Consider the following 27,868-nt stretch of genomic DNA (forward strand, 5'->3'; position numbering starts at 1 on the left):
ATCCTACACTATGTCTGTTGCAGTCACAAAAAGGTGTGTATATATATATATATATATATATACACACACACACACAGACACACATACACGAGGGGCATTCACGTCAAACCGGGTTTGAGTGTGTATAATAAAAGAACATATTTCAAGGAGTGGAAAGCATTTATTTTTCAACATACTCCCCTGCTACATTTATACACTTACCCCATAGTGATGTGCCGAACACCCCCATGTTTGTTCACGGCTGAAAGTTGAAACCTTATGAATGTTCGACTGCGAACTTCAAACTCAATGCAGGTCTATAGGACGCCAACTTTCAATTCAGAAGTGCCCATTTTGAAGGCTTATATGCAAGTTATTGGCCATAAAAGGGGTATGGGGACTCGGGAACTGCCCTGAAGGACATGAATCAGTGGAAAATAAAAAATCAGAAAGTAACGTTTCAAAAAGTAGCAGTCATTTTTCACTGCTTAACCTCCTTGGCGGTATTCCTGAGTGTAGCTCGGGGTAACATTTCAGTACCAAGAGCGGTAACCCCGAGCTACACTCAGGAATACCATGCGGCACTGCTCCGGCATGTGTTCTTCACTTACCTTACCCTGCGCTCCCACGATGTGTCCCCTGCAGCGTCCCTGGCCATCTCCTCTGGCCGATGCCAGCATCCGGCTTCTGTGTCCTGTCCCTGTGACGTCGGGACGTACGGGCGCCGCCGCCGGCGGCGGGAAATTTCAAAATTTTAAATAACGTCATTTTTTTTTTTTACATTTTTCATAGTAAAACATTGCTGTTTCAACCCATTTCACATACATTTTGTCCCTAGTGCTTTGTCCTGCGCCCCGCCTGCATTTTGTCTGTTCTTTCTGCCTGGAAACTGAGAAACGTCCATGGCGTCCAAAAAGTGTCCCTTTAGGTCCAAAGCGGTTTAGATCAGCTAGAGAACAGCGATAGTAAATCAGAACCACTTGCAGAATTGAGTGATAATGAATTGTGGGGGAAATTCGTCATCAGACACTGAAAACGATTTTGCGACTTTGCTCAGCAATGTGCGAACTTGGCGCTATATTTCAAATTTCAGTGTTTTTGGTTTGATTATATTATTGAATTAAATGTATTATTATTATATTATTATTTTTTATGATTATTTATTAAATTATAATTTATGATTTTGTGTTTCAAATTTTATCATACCCGGGATGTTTAATAGACTCTTGTTCGGACAGATTTCAGTGAGTTATTCCTAAAAATTACAGCCTACAATAAAAAAACTACATATTTCCATGCAAAATAATGGTACCGCTTTCAGCACCAAAAATCTGAAATAATCATACCGCCAGGGAGGTTAAAGTAAAAAAAAATTTAATTAAACATTCCTTAAAATATCATGCCTGGGGGGTCCCCTTAAACTATCTGCAAAGCTGCACATCCATACAATGTATAGAACATGCTGCAGTAGAAATGATATATATATTTTTTTGTAATTTCATTTTTAGAACACAAAAAAAAAACAGCATGGGGTCCTTCCTCCTAATCCATGCCAGGCCCTTTAGGACTGGTAGGAAGCTTAGGAGAGACCCCACAGTATTTTTTTTTTTTTAAAGTACATGGGATCCCCCCTAAATTCCCTTGATCCGAGCACAGGCCTAGGGCAGGGGGTGATCGAGTGCCCCCCCACCCCCGCAGCTTACCAGGCCACAAAGGCCTCTTCCCCACAACCCTGGCCCAGTGGTTGTGAGGGTCTGCGAGCAGGGGGATTCATCAGCATCAGGGTAGTTCTTTAAATAAGGGGACACCCTGATGCTTGTTTCCATTGTTTTAATCCATCCTCAATCATTGCATAAAGCCTTGTCATGATGACGCCAACTCACTGAAATAAACAATAAACCACACCTGCTGACCCATCCGAACCCACTGAGCACTTGCTGTTATATGACAGGTCTGACATTTGCCAGTCAGATGTAAACAAATAGGCGTGGCTAGCGGTGATGTCAACACCATCCTCACTGCTAGCTCCACCAAATTGTTTCAATTAAAGGAATTTTTCAAAGGTCTGGCATCTTTATTTTTTCTAAATGTAATCCTTTAGTGAATGGGTAGGGGTACAAGTATCCCTTATTCATTCACATTGTGGGGGCAGCATCAGGGTGCTACCCAAGTGGCCAAAAATGGCACTAATGGAGACACAGTGGGGGCAGCACTGAGGTTGATGTGTCCATACTGGATTTCATATCTGTGCATGTTCAGCCACAGGGCCACACGGTAGGTTATGTTGCAGGTGCCATCCGCACCATAACACCTACTGACACTGGGTGGCCCTGCCGCCTGCGTCCTAGCAACAAATGATGATGTATGGTCTGAGCATCCTAGCAACCAATAATGCTGTGCAGCCGGGCTGCCAGCATCTAGACCATCGGAGATGTGGAGGGAGGGGGGCAAAAATGATTGCCTTAGGCAGCACCCCTGGCACTTTCCTGACAATCAGCCTCATGTTTTAAAGTATCAAACTAAAGGAAGGAGCTCACCTTCCACGTACGCCCCAGTATCCCCTGAATCCACAACAGATAGAAGGGATACAAATACAACTTGAAAAATATCTGGAAAATGATGTAGTTGCCAAATGTACTTCACCTGCAAATACTCCTCAATTTCCAGTAAAAAATAAGGGTGAACCAGGACAACCACCTGTATACCGGTTGGTACATGATTTACAGGAGGTGAATAAGTTGATAGAAGAAGATACTCCTATTGTTCCAAACCCGCATACTCTGCTGACTCAAATCCCTCCCACAGCTGCTTATTTTTCTGTTATTGATTTGGCCTATGCATATTTTTATATTCCTATTAGTGCAGAGCGTCAACATTTTTTTGCATTCACTATGGCTGGAAAACAGTCAACATGGAAGAGGCTCCTGCAGGGTATGGTAAGTGCCCCCTAAGAATATAATGCTGCATTGTCCCAAATTCTATCTCAGTGGAAACCAAAGCACAGTGACACTGTCCTACTTCAGTATGTTGATGACTTTCTTTTGTGTTGTAAGGTTCAGTCCACTTGTAAAGAAGAAACAATCAATTTGCTGGTGTTTCTGGCACAGACAAGGAACAAGGCCTCTAATCAGAAACTCCAGTTTTGTCAAGATAAAGTTGTTTTTCTCGGTCATTGCATTTCTGCAGGCAGTAAGCATCTGACAGCCCAGCATGCCCAGCTGATTAAAGACTACCTCTTGCCTAGGATTAGCAGACCGTTGAGAACCTTTCTGGGACTAGTAGGATATTGCAGAGACTGGATTCCCAATGCGTCACAGGTAATGGCTCCACTATGTGCACTTACAGCAGGTGAGAGGTTTTCCTTTGAAAAAAACTCATCAGGAAGCCATGCAACAACTACAATTGCTTCAGCATTGCATTACCTGATTACCATAAAGGTTTCCTCTTCTGCCATGAGCTACATGGTCAGGCATCAGTGGTTCTCACTCAGAAGCATGGGGGTAAGCAAAGGCCTGTGGCCTATGTCATTTGCATGTTAGACTGTTATTAAGGGCTCCCCAAGCTGTGTCAGATCAGTTGCCGCTGCTGCCTTATTGATGGACAAGGTTGCAGACATTGTACTAGGACATAGCCTAATTTTGATGGTCCCGCACTCTGTTAAGGAAATTCTCAACAGGGTCCAAACTAAACATTTGTCTGCTGCCAGGCTCACTAAATATGAGGTGGCAATGCTGACCCCACCTAATCTCACAATTCAAAGGTGCACCCTACTTCCTTGACACACTACATCTTAATCGGACCATAATTGCATGGAACTAGTTGCAGCAGAATCTGCTGGCCTCTCACATGTCACTGATGTGCCTTTGCAAAATCCTGATCTTATCCTGTTTGTTGATGATTCAAGATTTCACACTGAGGATGGTAAACCCCACATGGTATATGCAGTAGTATCTTTGTCTGAGGTTATTTTTCAGGAACCTTTACCACTGACAATGTCTGCTCAGGAGGCTGAACTCTGCGCCCTTACAAAAGCCTGTGAATGTGCTGCTGACCAAATGGACAACATCTATGCAGACTCAAGGTATGCCTTTGGGGTTGCACATGATTATGGCCCAATACTGAAATCAAGAATTTCCCTACCTCAGCAGGTAAGCCCATAAAACATTCCCAACTTGTCCAGGGCCTACTGGCAGCCCTTTTGCTATCAAAACATGTGGGAATTATAACATTTCAAGCACATACCAAGGATACCTCGGAAGAAACAAAAGGGAATGCTTGTGAAGACAAAGCAGCAAAACAAGCTGCTTTGTTAGATGTCATAAACATTTCTTTGCACACAGTGTGCCTCTCACAAACACCAATTTCTCTGGATGTTTTGACAAAATTGAAGGCCCAGGTATCCTCCCAAGAGAAGAATGCCTGGACCCGACAATTTGTGGAAAGATGAGGTAGGGAAATCATGTCTTTCGCAGGTCCTTTTTCCTATGTTGGTGTCTAAACCACATTCCCAAGCTCATCTTTCCAAGGGGGATATGCAAGATGCTATACAAAAAACTTGGATAGCTCCAGGTATAACAACATCAATTACCAAACATACATAGCAATGTATGACGTGTGCTAGACATAACCCAGGCACCATAGTTAAAACACCTGTAAAATCACTCCAAAAACCTGAATATCCATTCCAAAGGTTGCAAATAGATTACATTCAGTTGCCCAGAACAGCAATATATGAGTATGTTCTTGTATGTGTTGACATATTTTCAGGATGGCCTGAGGCCTGGCCAGTGGCAAAAGCTCCAGCAAAAGCTAAAGCTAAAAAACTCTTATCCAAAATGGTTTGCAGGTATGGGGTCCCAGAGACTGTAGAAAACGACCAAGGTACACATTTTACAGGTGAAGTGATGAAGACTATTTTGTCCTATCTAGGGATAGATCAGGATTTTCATACACCTTACCATCCAGAAAACAGTGGAAAAGTGGAAATACTGAATGGTGTCATTAAAAACACACTTGCCAAAATTTGTGAAGAATCAGGTAAACCTTGGACAGAATGCTTGCCCATTGTACTATACTCAGTAAGAACAACACCTCAGAGGAAAACTAACTTAAGTCCATATGGAATATTGTTTGACTCTGTTCCAAAAACTAGATTATATTTTCCTCAGCAGATGCAAGCTCAATTTGCAGATCTTACTGGGTATGTAGCAGCACTGAACAAGCAGTTGATTAAGATTCATGAAAGAGTGTTTTCTTCCATTCAAGATCCAAACTCAGATCCAGAATACTTTATATTCAGGAGATTAAGTTGCGGTAAAGAAACATGTATGAAAGGGTCTTGAATCCAGATATGAGGGCCCTTTTCAGGTGCAATTGGTGACACACACAGCTGTGAAACTCCAGTTCAAAGATGCCTGGATACATGTTAGCCACTGCAAAAAGGTCATAGAGCCCTCAGAATGAAGGTGGTATTACTCTGATGCTTTATCACACCACTAACCTTTGCTTTGCATGTTGATCAATATCATAATTTTACCTTGCTTAATGTAACTGCTTTTATGCTGAACAAAACCAACTGTTGGATGTGTGGGGCACACATAAAGCATGGCATGCAAGCCTATCCACTGACTACAACTCCATTTTATTGGGATAATGAGACTAATGAGTTTAATATTAGTATTAGAGATGCGTTTACAGCCAATTTTTCAATTGAACAGTATAGATGAACACTCCAATATCCAGGTAAAGGAAAATACTGCTATAGGAGAACAGACGAAAGAACATTTTTACCAGGGAGTAATACAACCATCGTAATTAGAGGTAAAAACAAAGCAATTATAATTCCTGATAAAAATACAACTGTGTATCAACTAGGGCATAGCAAATGTCAATATGAATTGAAGAATTGTACTAACACATCATCAAACCGGCAGTGTGTGAAAATCAATCAGGAAGAAATATATTACACTGTTAATTGGACTTGCATGAATGAACCCACCACTGCATGGATGGACAATGGTAACGTCAAAGAAAATGTATATGATCGGCTTGAATGTCTGAATATAAGTGATAACCAGACTCAGAAAGGTATTCTACTCCAGGCCCATTTGATGCTGAAATATTTTGAGTGCACCGTACTCCCATTAAATCTGTTCTTTATATGTGAAAGTAATGCTTATCAATTTATACCTAAATACTTTCAAGGCACCTCTTATTTAGGATATGTTATTCTACAAGTAACCTATTTTAAGCACCTCCCACCAGGAAGCTACCAAAGGCACTCCAGAAAACGTAGAGAAGTAACAGTCAGCAGTCATCTTCTTAAAGGGACTAATGGAGTCTGGGAAGACGGATATGTACCAGACAATTTTGATGTCAGTGAGGGGGATAGATTAGCTGCCACAATACTTTCCATGTATGGCCAAGCCAAATCTATACAAATGATTAGGAGACTGGCAAGAATAATGGAAAAAATAAATGAAGAACAAAAGCAGCTTTGGATAGTGGCTCTACAGAATAGAATGGCCCTAGATTACTTACTAGCTGAACGGGGGAGTATGTGCATTAATTAATGACACTTGTTATACATATTATTATTATTATTATACAGTATTTATATAGCGCCAAAGGGTTTGCTCAGAGCTGTACAGTAGCAAGGGGACAGAACATGAGACAAGACGGTAACAATACAATACACGAGGGGTTCGAGAGCCCTGCTCTTTCGAGCTTATACCTGACTATAGTATCAACATAACAGATCACCTCAATAAGGTAAAAGAAGCTGTGGCAGCCTTAAGGAGAAGGCCTAAGTCCATGCCTGATGGCATTGCCGATAGCATCAAGGGCTGGTTTACCATCCTTTTTATACTTTGGGTAAATGGCTGTCTGATATTCTGTATTCTATTACAACTGTCCTCTTCTATATCATGGGTTTTCTTATATGTTTTTCATTATTGTCTTAAATTATGTATTACTAAACTACCTACATTTGCTACTAATCCTAGGTTTGTTCCATCTTCCCCATACCAGCACCTCCAGGATCCACATCTGGGTAAGCCATACGTGGAGTTAGCAGTTATGTGTAACTGTGATGTGGAACCACCACACTGGGACAATGGAGCGGAAACCGCTACACTGTCAATGGTCACCGACCCAACTGTTCACTACAACTAGTGTGTGGATTGCTTGAGATAGCAGTGATATGTTTCCAGACCTCCAATGCAGAAAGAGACAGTTGTTTTGTGGCCAGTATATGGCCAAGATAAGGGACTGAAGGGGAAAATGGAACAGCCATTTTAGGTATAAATAAAATACATTCTTAATATGAAATACATTGGTAATGAAGCAGATGGCCTAACATCCTGTATTTCCTCCTTATGTATGAGAAAACCAGTTCCACACCAATCTCTCACCAGTTGCCCTCCCCTTCAGTTGCAAGATTGTTGTAACAGCCTTTGAAGACCTGTTAACCCAAAGAGCGACTGGAAGTAGCAAGCATATGTGGACAACTACTTGCACCTCAATGAGTTTCACCAAAGACACAGATGGCACTTCAAAGAAAGATTAGATAGCTAGGTACCACCCACTCTAAAGCATATAAATTGTATTAGAAGGTCCTGGTGAGTCAGAGCAGACATTTTTTTAAACAATACTCTGTATTACTTGCTGCTCTCCCTGCATGCTTGTATAGTAAATATCTTATTTTTTTTTTTATTTGGCTTCAGCAGTCAAAGTTACTGAAAGCCCTTATGTTTTGGGGTTTCCCCAAGAAGCAGTATACAGAGCATATGAAAAATAGATTCTTCTAGATAAAGGAACTTGAGTATAGAGCTATGATTGCCATGATATCCACATAGTAGTGACCCTGCTCAGGGCACACCTTTTCTCTTTTTAAGCTTTGTTCACATCCATTCACATTGGTTCCCCCGCAGCGCACAAAAATGCATATCATTATTGTAGTTGTTATTTGGTGCCATTTAATCCTAATGGTACCTCCAATGCACTATGCTAAGACATATGGTATTTAGTGCACCAGAATGCATAGAATCCAAACTCAAAAGTAGAAAGTAAAATGCATTCTGGTACAGTGCATTGAAAAGAAGAAGTGCAAGCACTTTATTGGTGTAATTTTGGTGTATTGGGACAGCACCAGTTGTTGCATGTGCCACATTCACATAAGGGATTGATTTTCTAAAGAGAGATAAGCTATTCGCTTTACATTTGAGTTTGTATTTTGCAAGGGAATTTTCCCTTAGCTTAGTAAATGTGGTGAAATTCACTTTGCAAAGAAAACCCAATCACATGCAAGGAAAGTTGTTTCAAAAATGTATTTTTGTTAGCACATGATTGGATAATGGAAGTCAGCACAGCTTCCCCACATTCACCAAGCTATGCCCTTGGAAAGCGGGCTGACTACTTGTAAATCAACCCCAAGAATCAACTAGAATGGAAGCTACACATCAAATATCAAAACAGCTTAACTTGCAACAGCATGATAAGCACATGCTCCTATTTCTATGCTCTTTACAAGCCTAGAGGAAGGAGTTTGTGCAGACCGTGCTGTGATCAATACAGTAAAATAGGACCAGTACTGACTGTGTGGCTGCCGTTCTTGTCAGTTCTACATATACCTATTATGAGGGGCTTTTAATCTTGTACATAACATGGTAACAAGAGGAGCACCAAAGCAAAGCCTTTACCATCTGTAGTTATACTTTTATTTCTTTCTTATATGACCACTTAACTGTGAATATTTACAGCATTGGACATAAGAGGCTGCCGAGTGGAAATCACAAGAAGTAACAAATTATATAGGTGGTGATCTGGTGTCTAAATTATATGCTTCCATTCCTTATGTGTACGTACATAAACCAAATCAAATGCCCATGGGACTATAGTCTCCCTGGCGGTATTCCCGAGTGTAGTTCGGGGTAAAGTTTCAGTACCACAAGCGGTAACCCCCAGCTACACTCGGGATACAATGGGGCGCTGCTCCGCGATCCCTTCTGCACTTACCTTGTCCTGCGCTCCTGTGATGTCCCTCCTGCAGTGTCCCCGGCAATGTAATCCGGCGGATGCTGGCATCTGTCTTCTGGGTTCCGTCCCCTGCGAGCGTCGGGACGTATGGGGACGGAACGGCGGGAAATTTGAAAATGACAAAAAGTGACATTCACTAAAATCACTAAAATCACATAGCAAAACATTATTGTATCAAACCATTTCACATACATTTTGTCCCTAGTGCTTTGTCCTGTGCCCTGCCTGCATTTTTACTGTTCTTATTGCCTGAAAACTGAAAAACGTCCATGGCGTCCAAAAAGCGTCCCTTTAGGTCAAAAGCGGTTTTAAACCAGCTAGAGAACAGCGGTAGTAAATCAGAACCACTTGCAGAATTGAGTGATAATGATTCGTGGGGAAATTCATCATCAGACACTGAAAACAATTTTGCGACTTTGTTCAGTGATGTGCGAACTTGGCGCTATATTTCAAATTTCAGTGTTTTTGGTTTGATTATATTATTGAATTAAATTTATTATTATAATATTATTATTATTTTTATGACTATTTATTAAATCATAATTTATGATTTTGTGTTTCAAGTTTTATCCTACCCGGGATGTTTACTAGACTCTTGTTCGGACAGATTTCAGTGAGTTATTCCTAAGAATTACCGGCCTACAATATAAAATTTCCATGCAAAATAATTTTACCGCTTTCAGCACCAAAAATCTGAAATAATCATACCGCCAGGGAGGTTAAAAGAGGCATACCATTGAGTATATTATATATAAAAAAGATAAATTTATTGAGCATTACATGAAGATCTCACAGATTAAAACAACACGCTTGTTTGCTATATCCGACATATAGCAGCCTAGGTTATACATTACATTAATAGAATTAATCCATACATATTTTGCCACATAGTAAAATTACTAAAAATGGAAGGCATCATAAAACCTTGTGAATCTTTACTTATTCAGGAGTAGATGCCACCCGTATAAAATCTGTAGGAAAGCAATATCATTGTTGTGACTCCTCTAAATGGTTACCATAGTGACTGGCTCAGGAGTTGTGAAAGGGTATGATACACCCTACCAGGATAACTAAAGAGCAGCACAGGAAGGTATAAAGATGGAATATAAAAACCCAAAGTCCCACCTGTTGACAATCATATGGGAGACTCATCCTCCGGATGGCTGCACAAACATCCAAGATTGTGTGAGCAGTGTAATGCTCAGTCAATTGATCTTTTTTTATATATAATTTCTCAATGTTATGCCTTATTCAAAGTCCCAAGGGGATTTGATTTGGTTTATGAGATAACAAGAATTACTGCAGTTTATAGACATCTATTTTCTCAAATGGTAGACCTGTTCCGTGTAGTTAACCAAGTAAAAGTACAGTAACAACCAACTATAACAAAAGAAACACTATGGTTTTAACTTTTACAATGCTATAAATGTCCAAAGGAGTGGAGCCTACAATAAAGGTCATTATAATTCACATGTGCCTAGTACAACATAATCTGCAGTCTAGTTGTGGTGAAACCTATGTTGTAGATCCAAAGTCTAAAAAACTGCAAAATTACTAGTGTTGCACTACAACCTAGCTTGTCCAACTGCATACATTTACAACAATCATTCAGAGATACACATTTTAAATCCTATGTTTCATTACTAACTATTACTTACACTAGTCCCAATAAAAGCATACCACACAGATAAATTACTACTGCTTTCTCTCTCTTCCGCTCCTCTCCCTCAGTTTTTTTCTCATACAAGGTAATTGATTAGGTGCATTGAAAATTATATGCAATGTCATTTTTTAAAACCTGCTTTTCTGTAAAAGTATATATCCAGACATGGCCATCAAGCATCTTCTGCAGTAATTGGGTTCAACACAGAATGACAGAATATTATAGGGAATGAATGCCAGGGGCACTATGGGGAAAGAAGAAGCCAACTTTTCTAAGACAGTTTAATATATTTCAAGAATAGTGCCAAGAATACTTTATATACAGTCTATATATATATATATATATATATATATACACATACATACATACATATACATACACATACATATACACACACACACACACCATATGCTACAAAGTAACTTGAAAGTATAACAATTACATCGGATATAAATAGTAAAACTTTAAAATATTTATAGTAATATAATTTAATATTTAAAGTTCTTATTCTGCATTGACTGTGTAGACTAAATTATACTGCCTTAAGCACTATATGAAACACCTGCTGATCTCAGTAGTAACATAATATAGCTAGAGGCATTAATCATCGTCTATAATTAATATGATATGGATCAATGAAAAAGGAATTAATTTGACTATAACAACATTTGACCCTAATGTTTGCACACACAGCTTCCCTGCTATTATAATTTATACCAAAATGCTTACCTTTCTTTCTGCTAAATGCACGGTTCATTTTGTTTATTAGGAAAAGTCACTCTGAGAGTCTTCTTTCTAAAATTAAATTAGAATAATATATTAGGACAGTAACTGTGAACATCAAACATAAACACCCTTCTTTCCAGGAACTTTTTTTTTTTTTCAATTCTAGTAGTGGACCTGACATTAGAGAAGAATGTACATTCAAGCAGCATATAGCATGTAACGCCTTTGAATAAATCAATAGTCACCTGCTGCAATAAATATATGTATTGTGTAGTGTTCTATACGCATGACTGCAAAGACTCTGGCTTACTGGCTCTATTGTTAACATGCTGTGTCTCATAAAAATTCTTAAAGAAACTCAGTTGCAAAAATAAAAATTCTAAAAAGAGATGTCACTCCAAAGTGGAGGGTAAATACCTTTCCCCACTACCTGCACTGCTGAACACTACTGTATTGAAGAGGACATTGAAGCTCATTGAGAAATGGTCACTCCCAGGAATGTCACCTCCTTTGTCCCCATTGCATTCAGTGGTTCCACCTACCGAACCCTACAACAGTACAGTAGTGACGTAGGGGTGTACGGGGGAAACTGCTGAAGATATCTGCACTCTCAGAAGAGTCAAGGGGACTTTAGTAAACGATTCTGCCTTATCACAGTGGTTGTGTTCTGTGGCCTGGCCAGTGGTAGAGGTAGGTATTTACTTTCTACTTGGCATGGACCTTTGCCTTTGGAGGTTTCATTTTTTAGAGAAAGTTGCTTTAAAGTATTTTCATGAGATACAACAGACTCAGTAAATATCATGCACCTCTAGGTACAGGGGGGAACAGGGGGGGACTGACCATTTGGAAACTCGGGCACTGCCAGTAGGGGGCCCCATGAGATGCCCCTGCTTTTTTTTTCATAGGCTTTTTTGAGTTTGGGCAAGAACAGAGGGGACCCATGATCCCCTATTGCCCGGGGGCCCCATGAGTTGTCAGTCCACCCCTGGGGGGGAACTATGTTGACCTATGGCACATAATGGTGTGAACCTCCTGCGTTCAAACACTATTGGTGTAAGCAACCTAATTGGGAGCTGCTGCTAACATTGAATCATATACCAATGATCATGTACAACAATTGCATGGAGGAATGTAGCGCTACTCCCATAAACTACTAAATAAAAAATATATAAATTAAAATAAAAATATAATATATAATATATAAGTGGGGAAAAAATTCCTATAATATGTATTATAGTGAAAATTTAAGTGAAAACATGTCACATAATCAAAAATGATAATAAATAACAAATACCACGTGACACTCCTCTAAGTGGACACAAAAACACTCAACAGTGAAATTGAAAGTACACAATTTATTCCAGCTGTAGGAATATATATAATCACATTCAAATAATAATTGACTAATGAAACAATCTATGAAATGTGAGCAAATGTGTAAATTATTACGCATATATAACTACAAATACCCCATTAAGTGATCAAATATTAGGTACATAAAATGTGTACAATAGTGAAGAAACACTTTTGTAATTAAGTAATGTGTATGGAATGTTTTAACGATAACAAGAAAATCAGTAAAATAGATCCCCGCAGCCAGCAGCAATAGAACCCTCCCAGCAAAAAAATACCACCCCAGGAAATATATACCCAGCAGCAACAACAGATCCCCCAGCAGCCAGCATCAATAGACTCTCCAGTAGCCAGCAACAATAGACCCCTCCCTTAACAGTAGATCCCTTCCAGCTACAATAGATTCCCCAGCAGCAACAGCAGACCTCCCAAACAACAGACCACCAATGCAAAAGTAGATCCCTCTCCAGTGACAAGAGATCCTTCAGCAGCCAGCATCAATAGGCCTTCCAACACACCGCAGCATCTCTTTCCATTACACACAGTCAGTGCTGGAGGTGCCAGAACTGCGTTCCCACTGATAAAAAACCCTGTATATGGGGTTCTTCAAATATTTTCCTCACTTTTTTAACATACACAGTATTTTCTGGCGTATAAGACTACTTTTTATACTTAAAAATATACCCCAAAACTTGGGGGTCGTCTTATACGCGGGGTATAAAATGTGAACCTTGAGTTTGTTTGGGTCAAGCTGGCTGGATGTGTGGTAATACTGTACATACAGTATACCGTGCTGAGCCAAGCTGGGTGAAAACAAATGTCCCTATGACAGATTAATCTGTCAGCCCGCTGGATGTGCTGTATATACAGTATACTGCGCTGAGCCAAGTGGTTTCAAAACGTACCGGTAGGGACTGGGGACGCTGGATGCGTGTATGTACGGCAGCTGCGGCTACATACAGTATACACTGGGCCAGTCACGGCGAGTGATGTATTTAACTAATGAATACAAAGCCTGCTCGGATTGGCTGAGTCAGAGAGGTGGGCTGATGATGTCACAACCTCAGCCAAACTGAGCAGGCTTTGTATTCATTAGTAGAATACATCGTTCACCATGATTGGCCCACCGTATACTGTATGTAGCCTCAGCTACTGTACATACACACATCCAGCGGTCTGATTACCGTAGGGACGTACCGGTACATTTTGAAACAGCTTGGCTCAGCGCAGTATACTGTATGTACATTACTGCACATCCAGCGGACTGTATATATACTGTATACTGTATGTAGCCGAAGCTACCGTATTACCGCACATCCAGCGGTAACCATCTGATTTGGAATTTGATCCATATGATGACTGTCTTACAAATGTATCACAAGATGTCATTCATGAACTTATGAACCTATGATGTCAGAGGATGAACATGAGGATTTTGAAGGATTTTAAGTACCGGTAAGTCATACTGTAACCATTTCAATTAAAAAATCTGATGTTTTTAAATGGTGTTGCTTCAGAAGGGGGGTAGTCTTATACGGTGAGTATAGCCCAAAACCTATGTTTTAACTGGAAAATTAGGGGGCCGTCTTATACACCCAGTCGCCTTATACGCTGGAAAATACGGTATGTATAAAAGTGCGGAAACTTTTTCAAGACCATATATATATATATATATACAGTTGCAAGAAAAAGTATGTGAACCACTTGGCGATACGTGGAGTTTTGCATGAATTGGGCATAAAATGTGCTCTGAACGTCATCTAAGTCACAACAATAGAAGAACACAGTCTGCTAAACATAATATTACACAAACATTAGATGTTGCTATGGTTTAATTGCACATAACATGTAAACATTCACAGTGCAGGGAGGAAAAAGTATGTGAACCTTTGGACTTATTAACTGGTTGACCCTCCTTTGGCAGTAATAACCTCAACCAAACGTTTCCTGTAGTTGCAGATCAGACCTGCACAACGATCTGGAGTCATTTTGGACCACTCCTCTTCACAAAACTGTTAAAGTGTAGCAATATTCTTTGGATTTCTGGTGTGAATCGCTCTCTTAAGGTCATGCCACAGCATTTCAATTGGGTATACTTTATGGGCATTCCTTTGTTTCATTCATCTGTCATTCAATAGAAAACAGCTACTGTTTTGCCTCAAAACAAAGTGTTTTTAACACTACTAAAATCGCTCACTAATACACGGATTAGGCTTAATAAATATTAAAGCAAAACATGATTTATTGAATAAATTCTGTTAGTATAATAACATAAGAGTTGTCAAAATTGCAAATCATATTTAGATCATATTATAGCAAGAATAAAGCATCAATACATCACCGGATATTGTAGCATCACAATTTGCTTCCCATTACACTTTATGGGCATTCCGTTGTTTCATTCATCTGCCATTCAATAGAAAACAGCTACATAATCCCAAATAATTTTATTCTTACAATCTGCTACTCTACTTAGGGAATACCTGTAGGAAAGGTTAATTTACCTACTGGCGGGCTCAACTAAACTGCCACCCCTTAGCTGTTATTACCCTAAAAGAGCAGGAATCAGTGTATGGGTGTATGGTATGGGCTAGCCCAGGGGTGGGCAAACTTTTTGACTTGAGGGCCGCAATGGGTTCATATATTGGACCCGGGGGCCGGACCAAGAGTAGATGAATGATGTGTATGTGTCATCCATAGTAAGTATAGTAATATTCCCCCATAGTAAGCATAGTAATTAATCCCCCATATAGTAATTCATCCCCCATAGTAATTCATCTCCCATATAGCAATTCATCCCCCATATAGTAATTCATCCCCCATATAGTAATTCATTCCCCATAGTAATTCATCCCCCATAGTAATTCATCCCCCATAGTAATTCGTCCTCCATATAGTAATTCATTCCCCATAGTAATTCATCCCCCATATAGTAATTCATCCCCCCTATAGTAATTCATCCCCCATAGTAATTCATCCCCCATATAGTAATTCATCCCCCCTAGTGTAATTCATTCCCCATATTAATTCATCCCTCATATAGTATTTCATCCCCCACAGTACTATTCCCCCCCAAGTAGTAAGCCAAGTCCCCCTGTGTCAATTCACTTACCTTTGCTCCGCGCGTTCCTCTCGCCGTGTTCAGGCGCCGTTCCGGTCTTCAGGGCGGACTGTGAGAGGAGCCTAGCTCCCCTCACGTTCGTCACGCTGCCCCGCCTACACACATCCTGACAGCCACATCCGCGGGCCGGATTAAAAGGTCCTCCGGGCTGTATACGGCCCGTGGGCCGTAGTTTGCCCATTGCTGGGCTAGCCTGTGATGCAGCACAACAGCTTACAATCTTACACAAATCTACAGTTTTCCCTCTCCCATAACTGGTCCTGTAGCACGTGCCTGAGTATTCCTTCTGAGCAAAACGCCAGTCTGGCTTGAGTTTGTAGGATTTTATCAGCTCTCCAATGTGAAATCTCACTTTAAGTTGTGGAGTCCTTCCAATGATCAGTAACAACCCTTGTGGCCTGACACAAACAGAGACCCTAACTAACTAACTATAGGCCTGGACTCAGTCTCAAGGTGCCAACACTGAAATGAGGTGCGTGCACGATCCTACCGACCCGGGTCTGCTTTGCATCCGCTGGTTACTCTGAACAGAACAAATGTCTCTCCAACAAGCATGCGGTCTCGCCGTATATGTTGCTCAGTTCCTCTGCTCTCATCAGCCTTCCTGGCAGCAATCTCATCAGCATTCCTGGCAGCAATCTCATCAGCTTCACTTAGCTGCAACTTTGTTTAAGGAGGGACGCTTTCACACCTGGATGTCATCAGATTCTCAGCTCACAGGGCACCTTATTCACCATGCTCCAAAACATGGCTTCTCCCTCTCCTTCCTGTTCTCACCAACTCTGTGTGCAAAACCCCACCTCTTCATGAATATACACATATCAATGCAGTCTGAGGCTGTGTTAGAAAAACAGTGACATCTTGTGGCTAAACTGCAGAATGTCAGTCAAAAAATTAATTTACTTCCACACAAACAGTACAAACAATGAGAGCTGTTTCCCCATCTCACAACGTGACACAGATTTTTCTGCAAATACATTCACATTTTGCTTTTCATCATATTCTATGGGTATTTCCTTCGGTCATCCACCTTTCTCATTCCATAGAAAGCAATGACAATCCCGCTTAATCTCAATTTTAAACATCGCCACTGAATGTGGAGAGTATGGCTGCTAACTTTTTTCTTATACACTTAATGGTTTTGACTCCAGGTCACATCTTGCTTTTTATTCTACTCCATGGGATTTCCTTTCTGTCAACCACCCTTGTCATTCCATAGAAAGCAATGATAATCCCACTTCATCTCAATTTTAACCACTTGCCTGCAGGGCACTTATATCCCCTTCCTGCCCAGGCTAATTTTCAGTTTTCAGTGCTGTCACATTTTGAATGATAATTGCGCAATCATGCAACATTGTACTCATATGAAATTGTTATCATTTCTTTGAGACAGATAGAGCTTTCTTTTGGTGGTATTTATTCACCTCTGGGTTTTTCATTTTTTGCTAAACAAACCAAAAACAACTGAAAATTTAAAAAAAAGGTTTTTTTAGTTTCTGTTATAAAGTTTTGTATATAAGTGAATTTTCTCTTTCACTGATGTGCGCTAATGAGGCTGCAGTGATGGGCACTGATAGGCTGCACTGATAGGCGGCACTTATGGGAACTGATGAGGAGGCACTGGTAGGTAGCACTGGTTGGCATTGACAGGCATCACTGATGGGCACTGAAAGGCAGCACTCATATATGGCACTGATAGGTGACACTGATAAGAAGCACTGACTGGCACTGAAAGGCTGCTCTGACTGGCACTGTTAGGTGGCAGTGGCTGGCACTGTTAGGCGGCAATGATAGGAAGCACTGATGCGCACTGATAGGCGGCACTGATTGACGGCACTGATTGGCACTGATAGGCAGCACTGACTGGCACTGATAGGTGGCACTGGCTGGCACTGTTAGGCAGCAATGATAGGCGGCACTGATAGGCAGCACTGATGCGCACTGATAGGCGGCACTGACTGGCACTGATAGGTGGCGCTGATTGGCAGCACTAATAGGTGGCACTGACTGGCACTGATAGGTGACACTGACCCAGGGACACAGGACACCACCGATCGCCGCACGCGAGTGGGAGGACGTCGTATGACATCCTCCCAGAACGAGAGAACCGACTTGCGCCCATCATTTCCTTATAGGCGGTTAAACATCACCATTAAACTTGGAGAGTATGTTTGCTAAGGATTTATTTGATAAACCTAATGCTTCTGAACTCAAGTCACATCTTATTTCTCATTACACTTTATGGGCATTTTCTTTTTCATTCACCTTTGCCACTCTGTCACCACTGAACTTGGAGAGTATGTCTGCTAAGGATTTATTTGGAATGTTGAAAGGTTCTGACTCCAGATCGCTTATCGGTTCCCATTATACCCTATGGGCATTTTCTTTTGTCATTCACCTTTGTCATTCCATAGAAAACATCTTTAATCTCTAATTATTTTAATCTTACAATCCCCTACTCTTCTTGGGGAGCACCTGTGGAAAAGGTGAAATTGCTATGATTCTCAAATTTGTCTGCACATGAGTTTATATTTTGCTTCCCACTATATTCTATAGGCATTCCTTTCTGTCATTTGCTTTTGACATTCCATAGGAAGCAATAATAATCCCGCCTAATCTCAATTTTTAACATCACCACTGAACTTGGAGAGTATATCTGCTAAGGATTTACGTGATATGTCTAATGGTTCTGACTCCATTATTCTTTATGGGCATTCCCTTCTGTTCCATTATTATCTATAGGTATCCCTTTGCCCTGGTAAAATCTATGCGCATTCCATTCTGTCATTCTTGTTAGTATGTCCCTAATAAACATTTCCGTTATTACAGCTTTGATGTAACTACAACTCACTCAAGCCTAGCTGACAGTAATTTATTTTGGAAACAGTTTCCCGTTTTACAGTGAATAAATATAACAAACAAAATATCTGTTTTCAATGCAGATATAACAAGGAAATAAATTCAGAGAACTGAGTAATGAAAGAGCACATCAAAGCAAGGCTCACAAGTACATGCTTAAATACACAATTCTTTGATTTTGGGAAAATACTCATTCTGAAACGTTGTGATATTTCCTTTGGTTCATCCCACAAGAATACAGCGTTCTCTTTTTGCATAACAAGCAGTGTTTCAGCACGTTACTTATTGTGTTTCAGCACAGCAATGAACCACTCTAAAAAAAAAAAAAAAAGGACCAAGTTCTTTTTATTCACCATGATCCCTATAATGAAAACCTTGTGTCTAAACAAGCTGACGTTTCCATTTCCATTTCAAAAGTGACTAAATAATTCTGTTTTGCAGAATATAGCACAGCCTATGTTGGCTGAAGCACCTAATACGCAAATCTCTTTCCCTGTACATTGAACAACTATTACCCAGATCCTCCATGGAAAATTATTTAGGCAAGCTGCCATGTCATTGGTTTAGAAATGTAAAACTTGGAATCATGTGATCCCCTGACAGCTAACGCAGGTTAATATCAGAATCAAAGCCACGACATAGTTCTCAGACGTCAACAATTTTAACAACTTCTTGTAACAAACACAATTAGTTCAGAAAAGACAAAAGAAAACGAGAGAAAACCAAGAGTACTTACTTAGTGGAAAAAGGGACAGGAATCTGAGACGGGAAGTGTTTCCACAAGTTTTAATGCTTTGCAGATGTTTGCTAGGCTCAGCTAAAGGCTCAAGGCACAGCATTTTATTGGTAGGGACTTCTAAACGACTTAGTAACATTAGACGTTCTATTTATTCATTCAAATTTTGCCAGTCTCTGTTAGTATTTACATTCTACAATTGGCAGCTGTGTTAATGAGAAAACCAAAAGTTTAAAAACTTTATACCAGACTTACTGAATACCGAAAAAAAAGATTTGCATATATTTATTATTTTATTTAATACAGATACCTAAATAGCGCCGTCAATTTACGCAGCGCTTTACATATATGTTGTACATTCACATCAGTCCCTAACCCTCAAGGGGTGTACAATCTAAGGTCCTTAACTTACATTCATACATACACATACTAGGGCCAGTTTAGACAGGATCCAATTAACCTATTAGCATGTCTTTGGAGTGTGGGTGGAAACCCGCGCAGGCACAGGGTAAACATGAAACAGCAAACACAAATGCTCTTGCGCTTGGGGATAGACTCGATGCAGGCTACAACCACATTAAGAATGTCCTGGAACATGCACATCTTGCTGCCCTCAAATATACTGAATGAGGAAAGAACAAACAGAGGGTGCACAGGCCTAGGCAATACCATAAAAAATGTTTAATAAGAAATAAAGTAGGTGTTGCACACAAACGACAATAAAGTCAAGACACGTCATAAAAGAACAGCTTAGGCAACACCATGTTGAGTAACAGTCCGCAAAAGGGAGTGTAGACATCCAATAGGCTGACGCATTTTGAGGACTTGCCTCTATCTCAAACTCCATGCAAACTCCAGGCAGGTGGTGCCATGGTTGGGATTTGAACCAATGTGTTTTTTTTTTATAGCGCAAAAAATAATTAACGCACAAGCAATTAAATACCACTAAAATTAATTTGTATGCAGTGTTGCATGACTGCGCAATTGTCAGTAACGCAGCGTAGTATCGCAAAAAATGGCCTAGTCAGGAAGGGAGGTAAATCCTCAGGACGGCAAGTGGTTAATAAGATTTTGTAGAAATCAATATTAACTCCTTGAAGACAAACACATGGCTTTAGCAAAACTATAAATCCTCTACATACTTTGTAGAGAAGGCTTTCTGCCAAGAGCACCAAATACTAAGACATCTTGATATGTGTATGTGTTTGTGGCTATTTATCATACGACATCAGCTAATACGTTTCTCCAGGCACAAGAAATGATCTTGATGGTTCATGGTTCTCTTTGAAGATCCCTTTTGCATGTTAATGTGCTATGTAAACGAGTGAAATAAATAAATAAATAATATTCAGACCAGTTTTCATGTCTTGCATACCAGTTTTTAATATCTTCTATCACCTTAATTGAAAGCTGACCATAAATATTAGAAAGAGGTCAGATGTACAGCCCCTGATCTGACTCTCTAATGATCCTATTTTATCAAGTCACATACCTATACACTCATAGTGTAGATTGCCTGAGAGTGTATATTTATTCCTATGAATTTGGGAGCAGGCAAAACAGTACGACATGGGTTTAGCTGTGCAGATGAACAGTAGCTATCAGATGAAATAATCTATCACAGTCAAATGCTATTGGCTCTCAGATCTTTCAGCTGTGTTGGGAAATGGTCAGCTCAGGCCAATGCTCACCTATAGGTTAAAAGAAAAAATATTTAAACATAGGTACCCCTTCTGTATTAGGGTTTATAACCTTTGATGGCTGTTTTTAAAAGTAACTTTTGGGTGAAATAAAGATGGAAAAGAATTCAAAGATAAGAGAAGATTATGGCCTAGTGGTGCAGATTATGCCCAGTTTGCAAAACAGTGATCATATCTGTATGGGCAACTGATCTGGTAGAAAGCAATCACCTAGAATGTTTTTTTCGCTTGATGGCTATTGCTTCCATGTCATAAGGCTGGCACTGCAAGTGTCTATACAGTGCATAAACAGGCACATTAAAAAAAAAAATGCATGTTTTTGCCTGAGATACTTTTAAAAATGTCTGCTTGGCAGTTAAGCTACCATTTCATGTCTATGGGTATTTAACTTAACAAAATTAATGTTTACCCATGTCATTTTCAAACCCTATTAAGGAGAACATGTCACAAACCTAAGAAATTAAAATTTAGGGTATAATCCAAAAGTATAATCAGAGGGGACGTTTAATGAAAAAACAGATAGAAGAGATATAGACAGCTAAAGTATTGTTCAAATCTCACCTCTTTCTAAAAATTTTGAAATTGTGCCTGTCATCTCCAACCTTCAAAATCTTTTTGTTGGTCATTTAAAGAGGAACGATCTCTTTGGGCTGTGCCCAAAAAAGGGGAAGGTAAAAGGCAAAGGACTTGTCATCAGAAGGGATGGAAAAATGTGCCTTGGTTTGCTTTATCCTATCCTGTGTGAAGTGTGAAAATTGCAAACTTAGAATTGAACGCCAATTAAATCAATGGGATCAAATCTTGGTAATCACTTCTGCTCATTTTCAAGTTTAATATGCAAGGGTTTGCAAACAAAGGCTTGGGGAGCTGGACACTTCCATGGAGGTATGCACGAATGCACAAAAAAAAGAAATATATTGTACAACAGAAAAGAGGGTCCATTGTTTACTATGACTTTGAGGGCAACATTAGAAAACCACCAATTCTTTGAATAACATGTTTGGGAGATTAATTTAAGCTGTATGTGACGTCATGGAACAGTGCAACTTTCAGAGGCAACATCAGCAACACCATAATCTGGCATCAGGTATTTTGGATGTGCAATGCAGCAACAGCACCCCAATCTGTTTCATTTCAACTTTAATGAAAAGCTTTGTCTCTCAGCTATATAACATTTTACTGACCCATGCTTTCTCCACCTGGGATTGGAAATGGGAATCTTTTTTATCACAGTCAAATGGAGCAAAGCCATTAAAACCCAAGAGAGGAACCACAAGTTGTTAAATAGGTGGTTTAGATTTCCTGCCATATTACACAAGCTATTTCCACTGATCCCTAATCAGTGCTGGAGGAGCAGGAGGGAGGTTTGCACTATGCTCCATACTTGATGGACTTGCCACCATAGTAGACCTTATTGGGGAACTATTTTTCAATTTTGTCATCAAACAACAGTTACTGACCAACCAGAGACTCCAGAGATGGCCTTACTACCTATCATCCACAGATCAGTTGTTACGACTATCAAGAAGAGCCTTTTTAGATTTCTACAATCAACAAGTAGGGCCTTGATCTTTAGGCACTGGATATCAACAACAGTTGAATGCATTCAGGAATGGGTTAATGAACTCAATCACATTATGAGGATGGCAGAATTAACAGCTAATCTGCGGAAGACACTTGAACTTCATAGAAACATGAAGCACTTGGAATTACTTCTCTACAACTCCATGCCTTCAGCCTCCCTTATGATTTGCATATTGTTTTTATTGTATTAGCACAGGTTCTATTGAGCCATCCCCTGACCAGACATCCACCCCTATACTTCTCTTCTTTCTCCTCTGTTTTTCTTTGTGTGTTCTTTAGGTCCTTACTCACCTGTGGTAGCAGAGGCAGTTAGTTCTCCACCCCTATCAAGTACCATGATAGCATAACCCACTTGTCGCAAACGTGCGCAACACACAGTGAAGGACGCAGATTCCATTTTGTTAAGAGTATCCATTTCTCCCTTATTCTCCTTCCCCCCTCCCTTCCTGAGAGGCCCAGCGCCATGTGGCCAGTATGTGTGTGAGTTAGGAATGTCACAGGAGGGTCATAGGAGCTGTAAAAACCCCCAAGAGAGTTGGAGTCTCTCTGTCCACAGAACATGCCAATTGTAACACCTTCTAAGAGATAAGGCAAGCTTTCTCAGGAGTTGAAAGAGATTCTAACCTCATAAAACCAAACTCTCTGTAGGTGACAGAATCAGATGACTTCTGGTAAATCCATTTTTCCCTTATGTCTCATATCTTGGAATATGAGAGATGTACATAAAAACCGGACACCTCGTCAGATGGCCAATGAGCAGACGAACAGTTTGATGGGTCACTCGCCTTGTCTTGGACACTCAGGGAAGCAGAAACATAGATCTTGTGAACTGTGCAGTATATAATTTCCTAATTCATATCTAATTAATCCTTAGACTTGTCTGCATAAAAAATCTACCCGCGAGTGGACTGTCACTTGTGCAGATGAAACGTTATAGGCAAATATGAGTTATGGGAGATTTTTGCTCTATTTGAGGCATCCACCCATATTTTCACACCCTAAGTGGAGATTGGCCCTTGACTGCAGAGCCACCCCCCTGCTGGGGACTTTAAAACAGGCTGTCAGGCCTAAGAGGAAGAAGATGAAGCATTCTCCCATTTTTTCCATCGTAACATAGGGAGATCAAAGCACCCTTCTGCTCTGAAACTTGGATCTGCTAACCCAGGACTTTGGCAAGTACTTTAACTCTTTCACCTCTCTCTGATATCTCTTTGTTGTGCTGTGGTTCTTTGTATATATATATATATATATATAGAGACGCTACTGTGGTTGTTTAAACCTCTGTATAACCGGCCTGCGGACCATTTTATACAGATGATTATCTCAAACAATATAGTGTTATAGCTGATAACGCTGAGTTTCCTCTTTCTCTGTACAAAAAGGAGGTGGTGGCAGTGTGAAGGGTTAATTGCATAATTAACCTGACCCAGTAACAATCGCTCAGGCTGCCGGTACATCGATCTGTATCCATTAGCTGGTAAATCGTTGTGCTGGGTGCAGCTGGGTGTGGCATTGTTTCGCACGTCACATCGCCCTTCGGTCACGAGTTTGGGTGAGAAGGTCTGGGGTCTGACTCTGCGATCGTGACACCACTAGTCTATGCAGAATTGTGTCATTTAATAATTGGTTGTAATTGGTATTTTTCACTGTATAAGGACTTAGATGGGTATTTGTTTTAACCCCTGCAAGCACCCACCTTTTGCCCCTACTGTATATACTCCCTTTACTAATTTGTTTCCTGTGTTATGTATCTAAGATTAAAAACTCAAAATATTTTTCTTTTTTTTTAAAAATAGCAGCCATTTGGGTACCACATGCATGAGCAAACACATGACTCTGCACCACAGAGCTAAGTGAAGTAGAACTTCAATGAGGCAAATCAATAGTAAAAGGCCTGTGCTCCTCCTCCTCAAGGGCGCATGACAATCACTTTCTTTAAGAATACTGCACCCTTTTCATCCTCAATCTCCTCAAAGTTGCATATCAACTATTTTCCTATGAGTGCTGCCAATGTGCCCTCCTCCTCCTCAAGGTCACAGAGCAGCCTTTGTGCTTTGAAACCATTATCTTTCGACTGCTGAAAATGCAGTGTTTTCTTCCTTCTCCTCAAGGGTGCATAGCAGCCATGTTTTACTCATCTTACTCCTTGAGGAGGCTCAAAGGCGCAGAGCAGTCTGATGCACCCTTTCCCTCTTTCTGTTCTGCTAATCCTGTTATAACCCCCACCACATTTACTGAGGGAGGCAAGTTCCCCTCTGATGACCAATGTGCCTTAACCTCCCTAGCGGTATGATTATGTCAATGTTTCTGTGCTCAAAGTGGTACATTTTTTGCATGGAAATATGTTGTTTTTTTATTGTAGGCCTGTAATTTTTAGGAATAACTCACTGAAATCTGTCTGTACAAGAGTCTAGTAAACATCCCGGGTATGATAAATTTTGAAACACGAAATAATAAATTATAATTTAATAAATAATCATAAAAAATAATAATATAATAATAAATTTAATAATATAATCAAACCTTGGTGAAAAGGGAGAGATCTGTGTGTAAACAGATCAGGTCTCTCTCCTGTCAGCATGGATGTGCCTTCTATCTCTCTGCACAGCAAAAACACAACACAGTGCACAATCGAATCACTCCCTAACACACAATTAACCCTTTGATTGCCCCAGATGTTAACCTCTTCCTGCCCAGTGTAATTAGTACAGTGTCAGTGCTTTTTATTAGCACTGATCACTGTATTAGTGTCAATGGAGATGTCAATGGCAGTTAGTCAGTTCCCACCCAGTGTCAGAATGTGTCAGTTCTCCAAGTCCCGCTATAAGTCGCTGATCACCGTCATTCCTAGTATAAAAAAAATAAATAAATAAAAATTCCAGTATATACCACTATTTGTAGATGCTATAACTTTCACATAACCCAATTATAATACACTTATTGGGATTTTTTTTTAGCAGAGACATGTAGCAGAATACATTTTGGCCTAAATTTATGAAGAAATTATATATTTTTTTAAATATGTTTTATAGGAAAAATTCTGAATTATTGTTTTTTTTTTTCAAAATTGTCATTCTTTTTTTGTTTATAGTGCAAAAGATATTGCAGAGGTGATCAAATACCACCATAAGAAAGCTCTATTTGTGCAAAAAAAGTGATATATATTTCATTTATATACAGCGTTGCATGGCTGTGCAGTTGTCAAAGTAACGCAGCACCATATTGAAAAACATAGCCTGGTCAGGAAGGGGGGTAAATCTTCTGGAGGGTAAGTGGTCAAATCCTGAGATCCCAGAAGGATTTTTTTCACAACAACGGTCAGATGTAACGCCCTGATCCAGCTCCCAAACTGCATGATTGCTGACAACATTGAGCGGGACTGGTTACTATGGCAAGAAGATTAGCTTAATAAACCATAATTGTATCATATAAAAAAATTATATTTTATTGTTATCAAAAAATCTATAAAAATACATTATTGTTTGGCACACACAACTTCTTATGTATCATTAAAGACAGCTAAATGGTGTTGGACACTCTATGCATGGTTAGGATACAGCCACAGGGTCCCTCTCTCACTCTTAATCTGAATATCTCAGATAAAAAAGGAAGTTTGGTGGAGGTTCCATTAAATAACTTATTGTTATAATAATAATAATAATATTGTTCCTAGTGATCAGCCAGCATCTGAACAATTTCATTTGACAATCTACCTCATAGTCACGTGTCCCAGAAGACTACAGGGAGTGAGGGTAGGGGGACAACTTCCGCTTCCGATCACCTAGGTGATTGCAGAGGAAGTGGAAGCAGGTATCTGTCAAATTCGGGTACCCGCTCCCCAAAGGTGCCAATCTTTAATGGGGAGCGGGGACAAAGTCTTAAAGCGGAACTTCTTCCTTTGGGTGGAGATCCGCTATAAGGAGATGGGAATTCCCATGTTGTCATTGACCAAATATGGTCAGTGATGTCATCCAGAAATTCACCCCTTTGCTTATATTGTGGTGACAGAGACCAAGGGATGACATTTGTTGGGAGTCAAGCAACGGGTTCAGAAGTGTTTGCAGATGGCAGTTGTTTTTTGCTCAGCAGGTCAGCAAGCATGAGGTACCATGATTGACATGGATCTGCATCACTAGACAATGTGATTGACAGTGGATTTACATTATAAGACTTTTTATTTGAATTAACCACTTGCCCTCCTGAGGATTTACCCAGCTTCATAACCAGACCATTTTGTGCATTACGGCATTGCATTACTTTAACTGACAATTTCGCAGTCATGCAATGCTGCTCCCAAATAAAATTTATGTAATTTTTTCCCCACAAATTGAGCTTTCTTTTGGCGGTATTTGATCACCTGTGCGGTTTTTATTTTTTGTGCTATAAAAAAAAGACCGACAATTTAGAGGAAAAAAAACAATATTTTTGACTTTTTGCTGTTATTGCATGTTCAGTAAATAAATTAAATCATCAAATTTCATAATAAATTTAGACCAAAATGTATTCTACTACATGTCTTTGCTAAAGAAAACCCCAATACCTGTAAATTGATTGGTTTAGGTGAAAGTTCTAACATTTACAAATCGCGGTATGTATACTGGGATTTTTTTCTTCATTTTTACTAGTAATGGCGGCGATCAGCAACTTGTTGCGGGACTGCTGCGGGCATTCTGACACTGGGGGGAACTGACTTGGTGTCACTGACATCCCCAGTGACACCAATACACTGACACTGTACTAATGGCACTGGGCAGGAAGGGGTTAACATGGGGGGCGATCAAAGGGTTAACTGTGTGCTGTTTTACTAAGTGCTGTGTCCGTGTGCTTCACTGTATATACACTGCTTTGCATGGTTGTGCTCTACAGAGCCATCCAAAGCAGTGTGCACGAGTTGACAGGAAGAACTATTTTGTTTACAAACAGTTCTCATCCCCATTGGAGATACTCGGCAAACACCGGGCACTAGCGAGTAATCACCGTCCGGGACCTGGTGATAGACAGTCGTGGCCTCCCTACCCGGAAATGCAAGATCACGTATATATATATATATATATATATATACTGTATATATATATATATATGTAATTTTGTGCACCTGCCGTGCAGCAGTA

The 27,868-nt window shown here is 40.0% G+C and overlaps 1 protein-coding gene across 5 annotated transcripts in view; it reads right to left on the reverse strand.

Annotated features, from left to right (window-relative positions):
- Window positions 1-27,868, reverse strand: part of GULP1 (GULP PTB domain containing engulfment adaptor 1) — a 639,668-nt gene that overhangs the window by 293,250 nt on the left and 318,550 nt on the right. For 3 of the 5 annotated variants that reach the window (XM_089670060.1, XM_089670069.1, XM_089670032.1), the window contains exon 1: window positions 8,995-9,155. In XM_089670060.1, coding sequence (XP_089526186.1) covers window positions 8,995-9,148 — 154 coding nt within the window. In that variant the 5' untranslated portion in view covers window positions 9,149-9,155. Of the gene's footprint in view, window positions 1-8,994; window positions 9,156-11,407; window positions 11,474-27,868 lie in introns of those variants that run through there. The other 2 variants (XM_089670051.1, XM_089670042.1) reach the window with 1 other exon arrangement.

This window comes from Staurois parvus, unplaced genomic scaffold (genome assembly GCF_062004578.1).
Source record: "Staurois parvus isolate SC_StPar_1 unplaced genomic scaffold, SC_StPar_1.0 ptg000011l, whole genome shotgun sequence".
NCBI lineage: Eukaryota > Metazoa > Chordata > Amphibia > Anura > Ranidae > Staurois > Staurois parvus.